Source organism: Pelophylax lessonae (assembly GCF_965119305.1).
Source record: "Pelophylax lessonae genome assembly, chromosome: 9".
In the NCBI taxonomy this organism is placed as follows: Eukaryota; Metazoa; Chordata; class Amphibia; order Anura; family Ranidae; genus Pelophylax; species Pelophylax lessonae.
The window spans coordinates 125,150,421-125,170,387 of record NC_138776.1 but is presented as its reverse complement, the minus strand read 5'-3'; the positions used below and the strand labels follow the sequence as shown (position 1 = coordinate 125,170,387).

Genomic DNA, 19,967 nt, shown 5'->3' with positions numbered 1-19,967 from the left:
GTGCAATTCAAAAGCATGGGCTGAAATCACACTGTACCCGGATCGCTTGTGAATCACACAGGAATGCACAGCGCATTCCTTTGCGATTCATGGTGTGAACCGGTCCATAAGGCTAAGATTAATGCCATGTTTTGCCTCCTGTAAAAATAAGTCTAGGACACTGCAGTAGTCCCCCTTGTACACATATAATATTGAACGAGCGTCAAGGCCAGGCTGAGCAGTGGGCAGTAGAGGCAGTCGTCCTGGCGGTTGAGCAGGAGGCAAGTGCAACCTATGCTGCTGGAGTAGTTTAGCTCAAGGATGGGGTGGGGGGGCACACTTTGGCTTTTTAGCCTTGGGGGTAAAATACATTATACAAAATAAGTGTGGTGCAGCAAGACACACCTGTTGCTTTTAAGAATGGCTTGTTTGTTTGGTGTCCATCCATAGACAGTGGTTTGACACAATTAAAAGTATTTTGGCATAGTAAACATCTTCTAAAAGTTTTCCTGCTAAATCTGTTAGTATTTGCTACATCATTTATTTGTGAAATGTTAAAGTTCAGGAAGCTTTCTTCAGTAACTGAACTATTTCATTGTACATGCGATCAGGAGCGTCCAGACCCCAGATGAAATCTAGATGTTCCCACTCTGGAATCTCCTTGTGGTAGACCAGGTTGCTGACTTGAGTAAGCAGCAAAGCCATATCCTTGCGGTCAGCTAGCCAGTCATTGCCTCCACTCCACAGAGCGGTTGGGATCTTCATGTCCTTCACATTGTAGAAAGGAGGAGTAGTCTGAAAGACAGCATTGCAGAGATGAACCAAGGAATCAAGCACACAACTTTACCATCCATAAGACTTGAGATATTGACTATCTAAATAAACAGACTTAGGTGAGGGCCACGCTGACATCGTTACTCCTGAGATATTTAACAATAACTGGTTAAAGCTACAGTTTAATCTGCCCAGATTTGCCTTCCCTGGTCCCCCATTTTCCCACTCACCTAATAATCACAAATTTTTATTACATACCCTATCTGGGACCTAATGATGTCACCACTGGGTCTCTGCAGGCAGATCATGGCTGGTGGTAGGGGCTGGCAGGTTGCTCAACATAGCTTCCTGAAAACCTTGAAGGAAGCAGTGAGCTGGCTCTTGTGAGGGGTTATACAAACATTAAACAGCCTTCAAAAGGTATGTGCCAATCTGGAGGAGTGGGCATTCATAGGCAGAATTTATTTGCATGCAAACCACCTCAGGCAAAGGCTATATGTGATGCTGAGCGAGCTTCAATGATTGAAATAACTAAAATCCCATGAATGAAGGGAATGGGCCGGAGAGAGTGAGCCTAGCCCTAGATGATGCTGGATGCCCTTCAGTCAAAATTAAGTGGGCTCCATCTGACCTGCTGCACACTGTGAGAAGCTCACATTAACTTTACTACAAAAATAGGAGACTGTAAAGCTGTGCAAGAGGTAAAGCTGCCGTTCATCTTTAAATATCTCAGAAGCAAAGACATGAAAGCTCCTTTCACACTTGTGGTACTTGTCATGTGACTTTGGACATCAAAGTGACAAGTCGCACCCGTTCAAGTTGCAATGACTTTGAAAAGGTGCCTGCACTTTGGTGTGACTTTTGATATGGCTTTGGTCCACAGAATGTAAAGTCGGATCAAAGTCACGCCAAAAGTCACACTGAAAGTCATGTAACTTTGAAAAGGCACACATGTTAAAAGAATCTTAAAGTAGATCTAAAGCTCAATGTTTTATTTTCTTTTGGAATGAGCAGGGTAGGGATAGAGTTCCTGTAAAAAGAAAAGTTTTGCCATCTGTGTTCAATTTGTGAGATTTTAATTCACTTGCTGTCTTATAGACACAACAGGAAGTGGTGACCACTCAATTATGGATTGTCCTGATCTATAGATACAGCAAAAGAATAAAAAATATTTTTCTTTTACTGGCCCGAGGATGCACCAAGAAAACAATGGTCACTGTTTGGGGACCACAAAAGTAACTTAAAGGGGGCGTATAATATTTTCAATGATTTTTATCCAATGTTGCAGCACGAACAAGCTGGAACAAAACAGAACATTCTGCAAACATTCTGCAAAAATTAAAATAGTTTTTCCAAAGTTCCCTGTTCCAATCTTTAGGTTACTTTCACACTGCTCTGTAGCAAAAATGTTGTAAAAACACATATGTGTTTTTGCTGCATTTTGCATCTGTGAAAAAAGGACGTGGCTGAAAAAACACACAAAAACGCAACAGGTGGTTCCTTTTCAATGCGTTTTCCATTCATTTTAATGGGGAGGTGCGTTTTTGGTGCACTTCTTTTTTTACCACACCAATCATGCACCAAAAATACAGTTTGCAAGACTTTGAAAAATACAACGGACATGCAACTGACCAACCAGAGTGAGGAGTTCCATAGATTTTAATGGTCATGTGTTTTTCTTCTGTTTTTTTTTTAAACTCAAAAACAGACGAAGAACTGATCAGTGTGAATGCAGCCTAAAGTGTTTCATACATGCAGACTGGTTCACAGTTGTGGGAAAACTCCCAAAAGCTATTCTTGAATATTTCAGTATTGTATAGTGTACAATCATAATGCATCCCCATTAGGCATCATCATAACAGAAAATGTTATACTTACCTGATGGTAATTTTCTTTTCCTGATGCAAAGGCATGACAGCATACATGTATGGGTATAGGCTCTGCCCCTCGCCCAAATAGGACTGGTTATACTATATAAATGAGTTGCCTTTTATAAAGCGGTATTCTCGTAACTAGACTCAAATATAAGCCCCAAAGGAAGGGATCTGTATGCTGTAATGCTTATGCATCAGGAAAGGAAAATTACCATCAGGTAAGTATAAAATTTTCAGTTTTCCTGACACAAGCATGTCAGCATACACGTATGGGATGTAGCACGCCCAAATAAAACCACAAGGGGATGTATGCTGAAGTATTTTATTCATTGTTAACTCCGGCCAGTACAGGACAGCCAAACTCTACAGTAGTTAAGGCTGCCGATTTCAATTTATAGTGAGTCAAAAATGTTCTTTATGTAGACCATGTTGCGGCTCTACATATTATTTCTGGGGATACACCCTTGAATTCTGCCCAGGATGCCGCCAGGCTTCTCGTCAAGTGAGCTCTCACAATGGTTGGAGGTTCTAAACTTCTTGCCTCATAAGCCCTCTTGATGTTCTTGACCAGCCACAACACTAGTGTTCTGGTAGATGCTGCTAGCCCTTTTCTTGTCCCACCTGGGATGACAAACAGGTTTTCTGTTCTTCTGAAAGAGGCTGTTCTCTGTATGTATACTTCCAAGATAGACCTGACATTTAACTTGTGCTTCTGATTAGATGTGTCTCTCTTGTATTGATGGGAGAAAGAGGCCTTGTTTCCGATTAAATGGTTTGTTTACCTTTGGTAGATATTGTGGCAGAGTTCTTAATATCAATCTATTCGGTAAGTGGCAACAATAAATAGGTTTGCATCGTATGGCCTGAATATCCAATATTCTTCTTCCTGATGTAATGGCAGTGAGCAAAACTGCTTTCATCGTTCTATTCCATAACAAGGTTGCTTGGTCACCTGAAAAAGGAGGTTGGGAACATCTGTAATACCACCTGTAAGTCCCATGGAAGAACAAATCACCTTCTTTGAGGACAAACTCTACTGCAAGCTTTCAGGAATTGGCATACAAACTGCTGGGTAACCCATCTTACTCCTGGCAAGGCCGAAATGGCTGAGACTTGAACTCTGAGTGTGTTTGCCTGTAGGCCTAATTTAAGGCCTGTTTGAAGGAATTCTAGCACCTGTGATTCCCGTGGCACTAATGGGTCGAATCCCCTGGACTTGGAGAAGGTGGCAAACTTTTCCCATATGCTTGAGTAGGTACTGTTCGTTGTTGCCGCTCTTGCTTTCAGCAAGGTTTTGATGACTGAGGCCGAGCAAGCTGCCTCCCCTAGCCTTCTCCTCTCAATCTCCAAGTCGCAAGATGAAGCCTGGTGGGATTAGTGATGCAACTAACCTTGCTGGACGAGATCTGGTATCCCTGGTAGTAGGATTGGGGATTCAAACATCAAAGCCTGTAGTAGTAGGCACCACAGCCTCTGGAGCCAACAAGGAATAATTGCTATAAGCACCCCTGGGTGTTTGCGTATTCTGTAGAGTAACATTGGAATTATAGTTATTGGTGGGATTACATATGCTAAGGTACAGATCCATTCGGAGCGGAGTGCATCCACTGTTTCCGCCTGTGGGAATTTTGCCCCCTGCTAAGAAACGTCTGCATTTCCCGTTGGTCGGGGATGCCATTAAGTCGAAGTCTGGATGACTCCACTGACTGCAAATCCACTGAAGACTGACTGGTTCAGTACCCATTCGTTGTTGTCCAATGTTTTCCGGGTCAGTGCCTCCTTCTGTTGAACTGGGATATAAGTGTCTGATAGACTTGAAACATCTGTTGAACCAAGTTCATAATGGGCGCGACCTCCGCTAGGAGTGCTTGACTCCTCGTTCCTCCTTAACGGCGTATATAAGTGACTGCTGCCCTGTTGTCCATCTGAAGTATTACACTGGTCCCTCTGACTTGGTCTTGGAATGCTATTAGAGCTTGGAAGGCTGCCTTCAGTTCTAATACATTGGAGACTACATTCCGTCTGCTTCTCCACTGGCCCTGGGCTAGATGACTGTTGAAATGTGCTCCCCAGCCTACAGCTGATGCATTCAATGTGATCACTACTGGTGTCAGTCGTTGAGTTGGTGGCAATTTGACAAATTGGTTGGTTTCTGCCACCAATCCAGGGAACGCTTCATCGCTGGTGACAGTCTGGCATGTTGACATGTGGAGCGGCTCTTACATGGTCTCAGGAATTCCACCTGGAAGGTCCTCATCCGCCAGTGGGCCCACTTTACCATGGGTATCGTAGCCACTAGCAATCCTAACAGCCTGAGACATTGGGAGGCCGTGAGGTATGAGAGTGTCGATATCTTTTCTAGTTGAGAGATAAGCGCGGTTGCCTTCCCCAATTGCTGCCTGAGCCTCTCCCAGAGCTTCCCGGCTGCCTACAGCAAACTGGAGGGCACCCGGTGCCATCTTGGTGCACCTCTGCCCACCGGAAGTCTGCCGGGCGCCATTTTGGATAGGGTAGTCTGTAGCACGGCCGCCGGAAGTCACTGGGTGCCATTTTGGAAATAGGCAGCCGCCCTACCGGTCGTTTCTCTGCTGACTGCCTGATGTTTCACCCCCAAAAAGCGCATACACGACCCCAGCAGCCTGAGGGAACCTTACAGCCATGGAGAGCCAGGAAAAAGAAGAGAGAAACCTATGTCACCGGAGAAGTTACTTAACTGTCCCCAGAGACCAGTATCCTACCCCCAGTGCCTGGACCTTGGGGAGACTTTCCTTGTATAGGCGGTTTACATTCGAACAGAGGGAACTTCAACACAGGAGAGGCTGAACCTGTGCGGCTGGCCACGCCGGCAAGGTGAGGGCAAAAATAAAAATCTTCTTTCCATAGTATTACTCGGTTGAGCATTTAAGGACTAAAAGGAGAATGCTGCCTTGGGGGGAGGCGACTCATTTAAATAGTATAACCAATTCTGATTGGGCGAGGGACAGAGCCTATACCCATACATGTATGCTGTCATGCTTGTGTCAGGAAACAACTGATAAGCTCTAACCATAAAGGGAACATAATAAACTTACCTGATTGTAATGGATAAGATTACCCTTGGTACCATAGTCAAATGCCTTCAGCTCACCGCACTTCACAGCCTGCAAAAAAATAATCCACACTGTAAATGCAGATAGCTTGTGGCTGCCTATCCCTTAAGCTGGCCCTATGCAGCTCAAACTTTGCCCATGACCCTGCAAGCTTACAGTGGGTCCAAAAATCCAATCAGATGCTGCGGCTGCCTGAATACAATAGCTAGCAGTGGACAATGTTTCATCTATGCTGTCAGCAAAGATGAGGGAATTAACTGATTTTCTCTCATTTAACCCCCAGGATTACAGAAAAAAGAAAAAACTGAGCATCAGCGGTTGAGCCATGGTTTTACCACCTCCCAACCACTCCCTTTAACTCAGTAAAGCAGCCAGATGGGGTTATACCTATGTCACAATACTTTGCTTTACGGCTGTGGCAAAAATTTCACCTCATGTCAAGTGAACACAGCTGGGCCGCAACTGCCCTGCAAGCGTGTGCAATGCATGCAGTTGTGATGGTGTGGGCTTTTCAGGGTTAAAACAAGTACTGAGGAGGTAACATATCACCTCCCAGCCGCCTGTCAACCACCCTCTAAAAAGTGATTCATGGCAAATCACTTTTCAGGAGGGTGGCATGGGCTGCTGCTAGTGTATTGGAGCCCTTAAAGACTATTTTTTGTTTGATCCTCTGATCTTGTTGAACTTTTGTGGACTTTGTTATATTTTAGATACACGGTTGGCAATTGTAGTTCAATAAGAACTGTTGCGGCCTGTTACCATACAAAAAGGTGCATATTATTCTGTGACTAGCTCAGAACAGACACAGGTGATTGCTTTTTTGAGCCTATCATTGCATGCAGATGGGTGGCATACCACCTAGGATTCTAACCTACACAGCCTTTCGATGACAGTTAAAGTAGAACTGAGGGTAAAACTTTTTTTCCTTTTGGACAGAGTAAGGGAGGATTATAACCTTTCTCAGCTTTATTTTCCCATCTGTTTCCCAGGGGTGTGATTTCCTTTCCGATCCCATAGACAAAACAGAACCTTAGAGGAAATCCCAAGTTGTCACCAGAACTAGAGTCCCAACTAATAGTTTCCCCTCTAATCCTATTCTGGTGACCACTCAAAATTTAGGATTTTCTTTTACTTCCACTTTTAGTGTGAATTTCCCCCCCAACCCCCCCAAAAAAAGATGTGCCGTTAGTGGTACTTTAAGGGTTACAAGCCTCATTAATCAATACAGTAAAAATGAACACCTAATCAGTACCTGCGCCCAATGGATCATATTCTTTACGGACGTCCCTGATGGGCAATGGGTGGTGTACACATTTACTCTGCTCTGTAGGAGAAAAATGGGTTACCAAGAAAATGATTTAGGTTTGCAGAAGAAAATGGCTCAGAAGTAAACATGTATTTGCTTTCATGGGAAAAGTAAAAAAAAAAAAATAATAATTGCAAATAAAAAGTAAACAGAAAATATTTTAAGAGCCCATTCACGCTAGCACGACTTGTGAGGCGACTTGTGTAGCCCCAGGTCGCTTGACATAACAAAAGCAATGTTAATCAATTGGCACTACTGAAGTCGCTCCGACTTCAGAAAAGGGTCCTGTACTACTTTGAGGCGACCTGTGATCCGACTGTCCCATATACTTCAATGGGAGTCGCCTCCTTATCTTAATTGAAGCGACTTGTTATCAGACTTTCCAGGAAGAAGAAAGAGATTAGCCAGGCATTCCCCACAGACAAAGTCACCTGTATCTTCAAAGTAGTGCACAAGTCTCTTACAAGTCTCTAAACAAGTCTCTTCAAGTCACGGGGCGACTTTCTGGTCGTGGTAGTGTGAACCGGCTCTAAAAGGCCTAATTTTTGAACAAAAACACCTGTATTTAAAATATTTTTATTTTTTTAAAGAATGCAAGCTTTTTTTTTGAAAAGAACTAAACTTCTGACCTAAAATTAATCCCAGCCCTAAATATACAGAGAAAGTTTTACATTGACTTGCATCTTTAGCTGAAAATGAGTCACGGAAGTGCAGAATTAACTGCACTCCTTTGATTCATAGGAGAAGTATAGTCAAAATAGCTGTCTTTGCTGGCAGAGCTCATTGTCAGTTGTAAACTGGAAGTGCAAACTGTCCTTACAAAGGGTTAAAGGTCTAAAACTTGGGCAGTACATTTTATGTTGAATTAATATTTCACCTTTTGCAATAAATGAAAGCAGAACTACACTGCATCTGAGTACCACAAAACAAAAATGCTATTTAATTCATTTTTAATATTCTAAGCAAACTCTCCCAATTATCAATGTCTCCGTGCATTTTATTGCTGGAAAATCACTTTGAAACACCCCCTAATATTTCTGGCTGTGGCCATCTTGAGTAAGAACAGATGATTCATGTAGCATTTACTTCCTGTAATCTATTTGCCCTTAGCTCAGGCAAGCAGACAAGAGGGTCTGCTTAGCTGAGAAAATCCCTCCTGAAGACTCATGGGATGTATAACAATTTGCCTAGACCACATACCAGGAAGTAACTAAAGAAATGTTAAAACATTTTTTTTAAAACAAGTAAATATTATATACTTTACTATCTATTCACTAATGTGAGCAGCATATGGATTAAAAATAGTAAAGTTGACTGAGTGAAGTTCCACTTTAAGTAAAGCCCCCATATTTAAATAAAGAAAAAAATGTGAATTGAATAATTTTCCTAGAGCATGGGTGCAACGCACAAGCTCCTGCAGACTATTCCCCCAGCCGCAGGCCTGTATAGGGGTACAGACTTCTGTTTTGGGGCTGTAGGAAGTAATCAATGGACTACAAATATGGTGACACCACCACATTTGTGCTCCATTGACATCTACGAGTCCCTCTGCCTTGACTTGTAGTCTTCCATGCATGGATCTGTGTGAATGAATAAATGATTAAATGATGAGGCTGTGCAGGTGGAGCCTCCCACAGCCATGCCAAATTAAGGAAAACTTCAGGATGCTGTGGGGATGTAATGTTCTGGTACCTTGGGTACCCTAATTGCTTTTTCATAAGTGTATGCGCCCCACCATTCTCTTTTGGTAAGGTGCGCATACACCTTTAAGACTGATGCTGTCATCACTGAGCGCCGGACTGGATGGCTATTTAGATCGCCGGCTCTCACTCACATGTGTTCGTTCAAACTGCTTTGTTCCTTGATGCTAACCTGTCTTGAAGCTCACATGCTTGCAAGCATACCTCGCTGTCGGAACCACGCTGCGCTGATCCCTGTATCCCGCTACCGGATCATCCGCTCTTGCCGAACCTCTCCTCTGCTACATTGCTATTAGTGATAAGTACCCCACAGGGGAAACCTCTATAACCTTTTTACTAAAGCTTACACTATCTAGCTCTGCATACTAAGGACTATTACTACATCTGCATTATCTAAGATTGCTAGCTCTTGAGCCTACTACCACCTGTTCTTGCACTGGGTTGATCTCTCTTGTATGTCCATCTGCTACTCTGTCATCTACTACCATACATGATTGCTAAAACCTATCTGCATCCCATCTGCTACTATCTTACTTTCAAGAACATTTCCTTTCAAGTGTCTGTCATCTACCATCTCTACCCAACCTGTCTCTTCAGCCTATCATCACTGTGTTACTATATACATAAGTCACTCTAGGAAACATCTTATTGAGTGTGTGTATTTACTTGCTGAATTGAGATCATCCACACATGATGAGTCATTGAGAGTTGGGAATGGTGTCTCAGCGTTTCTCTACATGACTACTGAAGTGGAATATTTCTGCAGCTGAAAATCCACATCATACGTAAAACGCAGGAGCGTTACAGGGGAGCAGAACCCCATGATTCAGGCAATAACCAAGCAAGGTATTCTAAATAATCGAAGCTGCCTATAGAGTCTTATGTATAGAATTGATTCAAATAAATATAAAGAAAGGTAAGAAATAAATAGTTTATTTTTAATTATTTTTAGGTATGTTGGGACAATGGGAACACTTAACTAACATATAGTGAGAGTTTCTTAAATCTGGCTGCAAAAGTAGAAATACACTTGAAAGTGTGACAATGCTAAGGATAATGTTTATTACTTACAAACCATAATTATCTAAACTAAAGCCTTGCTTACCATGTTAAGGTTCTTCTCATTAAATCCACACAGAACAAAGAAAACATTGCCACATATCTGTTCCACCAGTTCATGGGTACAAAAGTGAATGGCAAGCCACTTAATAAATTCCGACTGTGGTAAAAATTCCCTATTCCCAAACAGGTCCTAAAAAAAAAAAAAAAGAAAACGTCTTCTTTAAATACATTTTGAAAATAGTAAACCTATTCTGATTTGGAATCTCCCCACCACCACCACTGCCTTTAATGGGATCCCCCAAGCCTCCCCTCTGTGATGTAAGAAACTGGAGGCAAAGAGGATTTTGTCACTTCCGGTTTCAGTTTGTTGTTTGCATGCCGTTACCAGTTTGTACAGCATCCGATCAAGCCAATTTTGGTTTGATCAGATGCTATTAGACCCCAGATCCCTCCATAGCCTGTCCTGGACCATGCTATCACAAAGGATGTTGTTCTTACCCTGTGATAGCAATGAAAAAAAAAAAAGAAAGAAAGGTACAGTGTAAAAAAATAAATGAAATAAATAATAAAATAATTTTTGAAATGTTTTAAAGCACCCCTGCTACCCAGTGCTCACGTGCAAATGTGAACCACATGGCACCGCACATGTGAGGTATCATCACAAACTTTAGAGTGAGAGCAATAATTCCAGCACCAAACCTCCTGGGTAATTCTAAACTGGCAACATGTAAAAGCTTTAAAGGTGTCATCTGCGAAGATTTTTAGGTAACGTAGTTTGGCAAGGTTCGACAGGTGTACACAATTTTAAAGCGTGACATGTTTGGTATCCATGTACTCAGCGTATCGCCTTTTATGTTTTACCAAAAAAGTGGGCATTATATTGTGTTTGTGTGCACTAAAACTAATTTAGGTGTCCTTTTACCATGGAAAATGCATTTGATAAACCGCTGCCCAAATATCAGGCAACATACAAAATTGCAAAAAACAGTTTTATTCTCCAGGACCTCTGCTTAAAATATATAGAATGTTTAGTGCTTTTGAGTAATTTTCTAGCAAACAAAATGCTGATTATTTACATGTATGAGAGAAATGTCAGAATTTGCACAGATTGGAAGTAGTTAATGGGTGTGTTCAATAAAGTCATGTGAAATATAAAAATAATTTGTTGTGTGTTATCAGCTTAAGCACATTGGGTTGGTCTATTGTTGTGACTTAAATGATGATCAGCTCACATTTTATGGCAAATTACTGCAGAAAATTTGTTAATTCCATAATGAGTTTATTCACATTTTCTTGCCACTGTATATTATTTTTTTTATTATTTAGTCATTTTCTTTTATTTATTAATACATATAGTACAGGAGTGTCTAACATTTTGACCTTCCTAGGCCACATTGGAAGAAGAGAAATTGTCTTGGGCCACACATAAAAATACACTAAAAATGAGGATAGCCAATGAGCTGAAAAAGTCGGGCAGATCACAAGTTAATATCACAAGTTAACTGATATATAGAGAATGTACCTATCTGAGTAATACAACTTAAGGGCAACATAAAACTAGTGTGATATTTGCCCCTGTTTTTGATAAATGAACGTATCCATATCTGGTTGGATGGATGTAGTTGCAATTCTCAATGAATTCTCAAGGCGCTCATCAGATGTTTTGGTTCCGATTTTGCCCTTCATGTGCTTCATCCTTGAAAATAGTTGTTCACTAAAACAGGTGCTGACGAAAACTGATGACATGAATAAGACGAGATTGCGAAGAGTGGGGTATTGTTTTTTCTTTGGGAAGATACAACTTATAAAAGAAGTCAAGTAAAGAAACACTTTTAAATTTTTCTTCGGCTGCACGTGTTCACTAAGTGTAAATGCATTTTTAAAAAAAAATAAATAAAAAATCAACATTTTTCAATAAGTTTACCACTTTGTGTTGGGCAGGCGCATGCAGCCTGTGGGCCACAAGTTGGACACCCCTGATATGGTTCAGTAATACATATATTTAAAAAAACATGGAGCACAGGATAGAGGAAAATATTTAAAATGACGTTCTAAAGTGTTGTTTAGATACACAATAACTGCAAAATAAGCAACCATACCTTGATCACAAATTCTGGGAAAACACCAAGTTTTGCAAGTGGGCTGCTGGAGAATTTGATGGTACCCACAGGGGCAAGACCAAAGAACATTTTGATTTTCTTGGCAAGCTCAGGCATGCTTGAAAATGCAATAAAGGCTAAGAAGATTAAAAAAAAAAAAAAAAAAGTAAAGTCATGAGATATGACAACTGTTCAATTATGATTAATATACAGGATTTATATGGCGCCAACAGTTTGTGAAGTGCTTTACAATATAAAGGGGAGACAGTACAGATACAATACAAGAGGGTTAGGAGGGCCCTGCTCATACAAAATTACAATCTAATAGAGGGGCACAAATGGTAGAAAAGGTAATACCTGTGAGGAAGGAGTTGATGGAAGAGATACAATTTCAGTTGTTTGGTGGGGGCAGGATAGGTTCCCTGAAGTGATGAGTTTTCAGGGATCTCATAAAGGTGTACAGAGAAGATAGCCAAGCAGATTGAGGTGGAGAGTTACAGAGGATGGGAGAGGCCCTGGAGAAGACCTGGAGAAGACCATGGGAGGAGGAGACAAAAGAGCTGGAGGGCAGGAGGTCTTTGGAGCAGTGGAGAGGATGGTTTGGGTGATATTTTGATACAAGATTGGTGATGTAGCTGGGAACAGAGTTGTGAATGGCTTTGTACGTTGTTAGTATTTTGAATTTCATTCGCTTGGCAATCGGAAGACAGTGGAGGGATTGGCAGAGAGGGGTGGCAGACACTGAGTGGTTGGTAAGGTAGATGGGTCTGGAAGAAGCACGGGGGAGGGGGAGGAAGGCAGGGGAGGGAGGGGGGACTTGGGGTTGAGAATATTAAAAGCTTGTTTTTAGAAAGATTTAGTTTGAGGAACTAATGCAAAATCCATGATGATATGTCAGTTAGTAAGTTAATAATGCAAGAGAAGACCAAATGGAGTGAGGTGATGAGTAGAGGGATAGCTATGGGTGTCAATGGCACAGAGATGGTATTGGAATTGGAAGCCATAGGAGGTTATCAAGTGATCAAGAGAAGAGGTGAATATAGGGAATAGAAGGAGTCGAAGAACAGAGCTTTGGGGGACCTCTACAGAAAGAGGAAATGGAGAGGAAGAGACAGAGTTGTATGATGAATGATATATACCTTTTTACAACATATTTTGGGTGTGGTTGGGAACCCTGGACTGTAAAGGCTCAATGGGAGATACCCTCTTACCCTAGCATGTCAGGGAGTAAGTTTGGATGATAAACCAGCGTATCCAACGTTTTTTAAAGTTGGCTATACAAGATTCAAATATTGGCTAATTCCTCCTGAATGGTTAAAATTTGAGCCATGGGTAAACCTGTTGGCACCACCCAGTTCAACAAAAGATGTATTTCAAAATCAAAGGAGCTGGGTTGAAAAATGCAGATGAACAGTTACTGCACAAGATCAGATGTAGTTACTGTTTGGGTATTCAGGTGCTGCAGCTGTCTCAATACAATAGCTGGCAGTGGAGATCCCTCCATCCACACTGTTTAGCATGGATGGGGGGAGTCTACTGATTCCTCTTGTTCAGCTGACCAAGGGAAACCTAAGCTAGCTTAACACGGAAAACTGAAGGGCGTAACAAGTAACCCAGGCTCCCTAGTAAAAGATTCTGATTGTAAATGTGTATCAATTTCTTTTAAAATTGTGGGATAAAAAAAATGTTTTGCATACCTATAGTGGTGCCCTGAGAATGACCAATGTAGTATATTTGTTCCTGGCCAGTTTTCTTTAAGATAAAGTTGATAACAGCAGGGAGATCTAACTTGGCCATTTCATCATAGCTGTAAGAAAATTACAAGAAAATTCATTATAAAGCACAAGAAAACACATTAAAAAAAAGGAAAAACTATAATATATTCTATCAACTGGTGAAAAAAATGGTAGAAATACATCTCTTACATCTTTGTTCCAATTGGGGAGATTACCTCGCAATTTCTATAAGTATAGGAAGTTATGAAAAATCACTCTTATAGGGGCACAGACAAAAATACATTTTTAATAAAGTGAGAAAGCATTACATGTTCTGACAAGGTTAGGGCTGGGGGCAGACGGGGGGGGGGGGGGGTTTAGGGCTTTTTTCCCACCTCTGAAACATGGTGGGCCTCATCTTTTGTTCTCTCTGATTCATATCAGTAGGGTAATACTGCCCCCTACAGGAGTAGGACACTAGGCAGAAAAAAGTTCTGGCTACGCTTATGGGCAGTCCCGGAGGGTACACCCTCTCTCTTCCTGCAAAGGATGTCAGTTTTGTATCAAAGCAGTGTCAGAAAAGTAACACCAACCTAACTCAAAATAGAGGGGCGGGAACTGCGTCCGTCAATGAACTAAAGAGAAAAGGATTTTATGGTAAGTCAAAAATCCAGTTTTCTCTATCGTTCATTGACGGACGCAGTTCTCTCTGATTCATATCAGTAGGGACGTCTCAAAGCTGTGCCATAAAATGAGGGGTGAGAACAGCAGAAAAGAACAAGTCCCCAAGGCCAAACATAGCTGACCAGGCAACATAGGACTCATCAGAACAAAAGATGAGGCCCACCTGAAACAAACAGTAAACACCCTCAAGGAAGGTCAAAAGCCCTCCAAACAGCAGCCAGCAAAAAACCTTGTGGTCGAAAAGAGGCATCTGCAGATGCCAGCACATCCACCTTATAAAAACGTGTTAAAGGTGTGAACAGACTACCAGGTAGCCGTCTTTCAACCTGGAGCACAGATGCCTACAAGGCGAAAAGCCCAGGAAGCACTAGGCACCCGAGTAGAATGTGCCGAAACAGGAAAAGGTAGGACCTGACCCTCAATTGAATAAACCTGCACCACCGTCTGTCCGATCCATCCAGGAATAGACGCAGCAGACGCAGGTAGTCCCGTTCACGGGCCATCCGTAAGTATTGAGAGCGAGCATGACTTACGAAAAGACTCAGTAGTTGCCAAGTACACCTTGAGTGCCCGCACTCTAAACAGAGTAAGCAATGCACATTCCTTAGGATGTGAGGGCTCAGGACACAGGATGGGAATACAATGTCCCCGTGCAAGTGAACACCAGAAACCACCTTCGGAGGGAAGGACGGATCCAGACGAAGTACCACTTGGCCCCATGATCAACATATAGAGAGAACGACAGGACAATGTCGCCAGTGCCGACACCTGCGCGCAGAGTGACAGCAACCAAGAAGGCCACCTTCTGTAATAAGGTAGGCAGGGGATACCCTCGAATACTCGCAAACAGAGGGTCTAAAAGAACCGATTGCACCAAATCAAGGTCCCCAGTGGGTGACGGAGGTCGCACCGGAAGTACCAAGTGTTGCACCCCCTGGAAGAAGTCACGCACCAGGGCGCAGGCAGCCAACAGCCTTTGGAAGAAAATTTGCCAAAACCGAAACCTGACCCATGACAGTACTCAAGGCCAACTTGTGATCAACTCCCCGTTGAAGGAAGCCAAGATCTGGGCCACCGAGTAAGAGTGAGGGGGAGCCCACGCATTATGATGAACAAAAATCACCCTAGAAGTCGCTTCCCATGCTTCAAGCAGGGTGGGAATCACTGAAAGCAGCCAAACCCCCGTCCTTCAGCACCTGGCATTCAACAGCCAAGTCGGCAAAGTCAGTGACCGTAAAGTCGGACAGGAGACGGGCCCCAGGGGCAATAACTCCTCCCTGAGAGGAATTCTCCAAGGAGCGCATGAGGCTAGCCTGACCAGGCTGGTGCACCAAGCTCGGCGAGGCCCGTCCGGAGCCACGAGAAAGACCAGAATTCCTTCTGCCCCGATCCTGCGAAAAATTCATGGCAGCAACTTGGGAGGAGGAAAGGCAGACCGCAGCTGATACTTGGCCCATCCGTGAACACGCACACACAACCATGCCGACGGCAGCCATGCACAGTTGACCATGCTAAACTCCACGGCATCATTCAAGTTGAACTTAGCAAATGTACTTGCCCATGACAGAACCCATGGTGGCACCACTGCACCCACCAGAGGGTCCCAGGAGCGGGCAACAAACCGCAGCACTATCTTGTAGATGCGACACCAACAGGTTCACGTCTGGAGTGCCCCCAATGAAGACACAACTTCTGAAACACCTCCGGATGAAGGGACCATTCCCCTGCATCCAAGGTCTGTCGACTGAGGCAATCCGCCCGCCAAGGTTTCCACACCTGAAAAGGGAACAGCGGAGAGCTGGAACAAGGCGCTCTGCCCAACGAAGAATTGACACTTCCAAGGCCGCAAGGACACCCTTGGTGCACCCTTGGTGAATGTCATAAGCCACGGTCGTGGCGTAGTCGATGGAACCTGCACCGGGCAGCTGCAGGTGCCCGATCCAGTGAACCCTGCAAAGCCAGGTTGCTCTCAGCCCCAGGACATTGATCGGTAACCTGGATCCTCCAGGGACCATACTCCCGAACCAGAGAACCAGCCGAGGACTCCTTCCTATCCAGACAGGCTTGAATCCGTGGTAATAAGTGTTTAGGAAAAAGGGGAGGAAGGATTCCAGCTCAAGACTCCCTGATCAGCCAGCTCAGTCTGATCCGAAAGTCCAGAGAGTTTGGATTCTAGTCCCATTTGAGAAGGATCACCTTCTGGGGTCTCTAAAGATGGCACCATCAGTCCCAGAACTCGCATACAAGTCCGAAGGCACGACTATGAACTGCAGTCTGAAGTTCCAAGAGTTTTTTCCCCGGAGGGATAAAACACCCTGACTGAGGGCGAGTCCAAAGTCAGGCCCACATAGTCCAGTCTCATGGAAGGGACCATGGATGACTTCTGAAGGTTCAGAACCCACCTGAACTCCTCCAGAGTTCTCGTGGTGACTTCCAAATTTGTTTGTCAGCACCGTAGGAGACTCCACGCACCAGGACTGGAGCCACACCTTTGTGAAAACCCTAGTAGCATAAGCGAGACCCAAGGGCAATGCCACAAACCGACAGAGATCCTTCCCCATGGCAAAAAACGGAGAACATGAACAGGATGTGAAGGTAGGCCACTTAATGTCTATGGAGGCCAGGAATCCCCCTGATGCAGGGAAGCCACCGCCGTGCGAACCGATACCAACTTGAATTTTTGATTTGCACGGAACCATCAAAGGACCAGTTGGTCCAGCTTGTTGAACCAGAGCCTGAACTGCCCCACAGAGTGCCAGTAAGCGATCTGGGGACAGCCGTACATTGGAAGGGAAGAAATCTTACCGGAAATAAATGGATCGGGACTCGATCTTGCAACTAGACCGCATGACCTCCTGAACCCAGCAGCCTGGGATCCGGGCCAGCCGCAGGTCCTTGACCGGCAAGGACCTTCCCCCACCCCCTAAATGGGTAAGGAAGCACCTTCAGGCTGTGTAGGCCTAGTCCGCAGTTCTGGAAAAAAACAATCTCATGTTCTACAGACCAGGGTCGTTTGGAACAACACGCGGAAGTCTGGAAGGACTTCGCTACATCGACCGTCCCCGAGGGACGAAGAAACTGTTTGCGAACCGAAAGGGATGAACCCCGACTGCGACGAAGGCCCTTGCCCTTGTTAGCCTGTGGAAGAAAACACTCTTCCCCCCATGAGACTCTTATATAATGTCATTCAGGGCAGCGCCAAACAGGCAATCCCCCTGAACAGGGAGATCCATTAAGACCGTCGTAGAAGTTTGATCCGCAGACCAACACTATGGTCAAGTAGACGCTGGACAACCACCGCCAAAAACGACAAGGTGACCCATACAAGAGAGCCTCGACCTGCGCAGCTTTGCAAACAAATTGCAGCCCCTGCGTCAGCTGGTCCAACAGCTCCCCCAGGGCAAGATGGACATGCCCCACACCAAGTCACGGCGGTGGAACTCCCCCCATTAGGCAGAGTCTGCATGGCAAGGGAAAACATAAACACTGTGGGTTTATGGCGCGCTTCAGAAGTGAAATGTTAAAATATTAGATGGTGTGATAAATATATGTTAAATTATTAAACCAAATAAAGTGCTGTTTTTTTAAGATGACATATTCTTTTGGCTGGGGTATATTTCCACTTCAAATATAAACGTGATGACGTGAGTAAGTAAATGTATAAACAATCTGTATTAACTCTATACCGTGTTAAACATATTTAAAAGTGCTGAGTGCTTTCAATCTTCAAAGAATAATAAAGACAACCAATAAATACGTATTCCAATTGAAAATGTGCAAATAGTTGCTCCAAAATTCACTTCTGAAGCGCGCCACAAACCCACATTGTTTTAACCCTGTATTAACTGGTTCCTGGTACCAGTATCGTGGTGCAGCAATAAGAAGGAAACACACACTACCTCAGATAGCGCAGGAACCACCCATACACATAAGAAAACATAAACACTGTTTCCAGTGCAGACTACGCCAGGGAGTACAGATCGCAGGCCACAGCCCGCGCCATCCTATCCCCGAGGTCCTTAAAGGATGGGGATTCCTCCACTGGAACAACGGTAGCCCCAGTCACCTAGAGACCATCCGTCCACCAAAGGCGGGACAGTCCTCTGTACCAGAGGATCCCCAAAAGGGCAACGTCTAACAGCCGCTTAGACACCCCAGGGGAACGTCTCAGGACGGTCCCCTCCTGCACAAGCAGCCAGCAAAAAGAGCAGCTACAGATGGCATGTGAGTGCCAGATGCCACCTGCGCCCCAGGCGCAGCCGCTGCTGCGAACCCCAAATTGCAGGGTGTCACGCACCGAAACAGCCAGTGCATCCACCAGCACCTTTCGCGGCAGGCGAGGTAGAAATGTCACAGCGCTACAGCGCCCCCCCGGAGGTCAGGCGCGCGCTACCAGACCCCTACAGAGAGGGAGAGACCACCCTCATGACACACTCTCCTCCAGGCACTCCCACCCGCCTCCACAGCAAAAAATCGACCGCAAAATGGCCGAAAAGGGGTGTACCAAGATGGCCACCACCATAGAAGCAGACAGAGGCTACAACAATCGCGGGACTCTCGGTAATCGGGACCCCCCAAACGCCCATCCACACCAGAAAACTACACCAAGGCGCCCCCCCTCCCCGCAGGATCGGTCGGCACACTCCCCCGGCCCCCCCATGCGGCCTGCACACTAGGCCCCAGCCTCAGGTAGGCCCAAACAGTCCCCCACATGGGAGGGGGGAAGGGGGGTTGGGGGGGTGGTGGAGAGGAGGGGGGGGGGTCCCAACAGGACAGAGGGAACCCTGGAGAGTGAGGGTCCAACCATCCCAGAGAGAGGGCCTGCATCCAACCCAAAATCCTCCAGGGAAGGGGGGGGGGACGTTTACTCACCATACCGGGGGAACACAGGCGGGCGCCATCTCATGACAGGACCCCTCCCCACCGGAGCATGGGGGCTGTCGGCCAAATAGGAATGCTGCAACATCAGCCTAGACCCTGTCATGTGCGTCCTGGGGAGACGTTTAACACGCTGGGCAAGTCTCCGTTCAGTGGGACTATGTCGCGGCCGACCCAGCGCGGAGCACACACTCCATGGTCAGACTGGGGTGACCACTGGATAAGGGGGTCCAGTCTGTCGCCAGCCCAGCATAAATTGCTAGAAGATCTCACAGGAAAAACGATCCGGAGAAAAAATGACTAGCTAAAAAAAAAAAATCTACATAAAAAAATGACTTCTATGCCAGGACCAAAGATCCCAGCAAGGAACTAGGTCCTTACTCCTGACTAGGCAGATTAAAACTGGCATCCTATGCAGGAAGAGAGAGGGTGTACCCTGCGGGACTAACTATAGGCGTAGCCAGAACTTTTTTCTGCCTAGTGTCCTACTCCTGTAGGGGGCAGTGTTACCCTACTGATATGAATCAGAGAGAACTGCGTCCGTCAATAAACGATAGAGAAAAGTCCTCGTACAACCATGATTAGGTTGTTGAATAGGACACTACAAATACAAGCAGAAGCTCTACAGCAAGGCAAAAAATAAGGGTGGGAAGAATGCGAAGGGTGCCTATTAAGAGCGGCAATTACCACCTTCCTAAGAATGGGCCACTGGGGCAGATATGACCTTGTGCAGGGGTTTGCAAATCGTTGATCGCAATCTACCTATCGACTGGGGGCAGGGAGATGTGCCTGCTTTGCCAACCATCT

At 44.7% G+C, this 19,967-nt stretch overlaps 1 protein-coding gene across 1 annotated transcript in view; it reads right to left on the bottom strand.

Annotated features, from left to right (window-relative positions):
* Positions 1-386: 386 nt before the first annotated feature.
* LOC309563624 (lysosomal acid lipase/cholesteryl ester hydrolase-like) overlaps positions 387-19,967 on the bottom strand; it is a 66,556-nt gene continuing 46,975 nt past the window's right edge. The window contains exons 5-10 of the mRNA XM_082268168.1: positions 13,581-13,690; positions 11,884-12,020; positions 9,828-9,974; positions 6,969-7,040; positions 5,699-5,767; positions 387-774 (exon numbers count right to left, since the gene is read on the bottom strand). Of these exons, the coding sequence (XP_082124294.1) occupies positions 541-774; positions 5,699-5,767; positions 6,969-7,040; positions 9,828-9,974; positions 11,884-12,020; positions 13,581-13,690 (769 nt within the window). The 3' untranslated portion in view covers positions 387-540. The remainder of the gene's footprint in view (positions 775-5,698; positions 5,768-6,968; positions 7,041-9,827; positions 9,975-11,883; positions 12,021-13,580; positions 13,691-19,967) is intronic.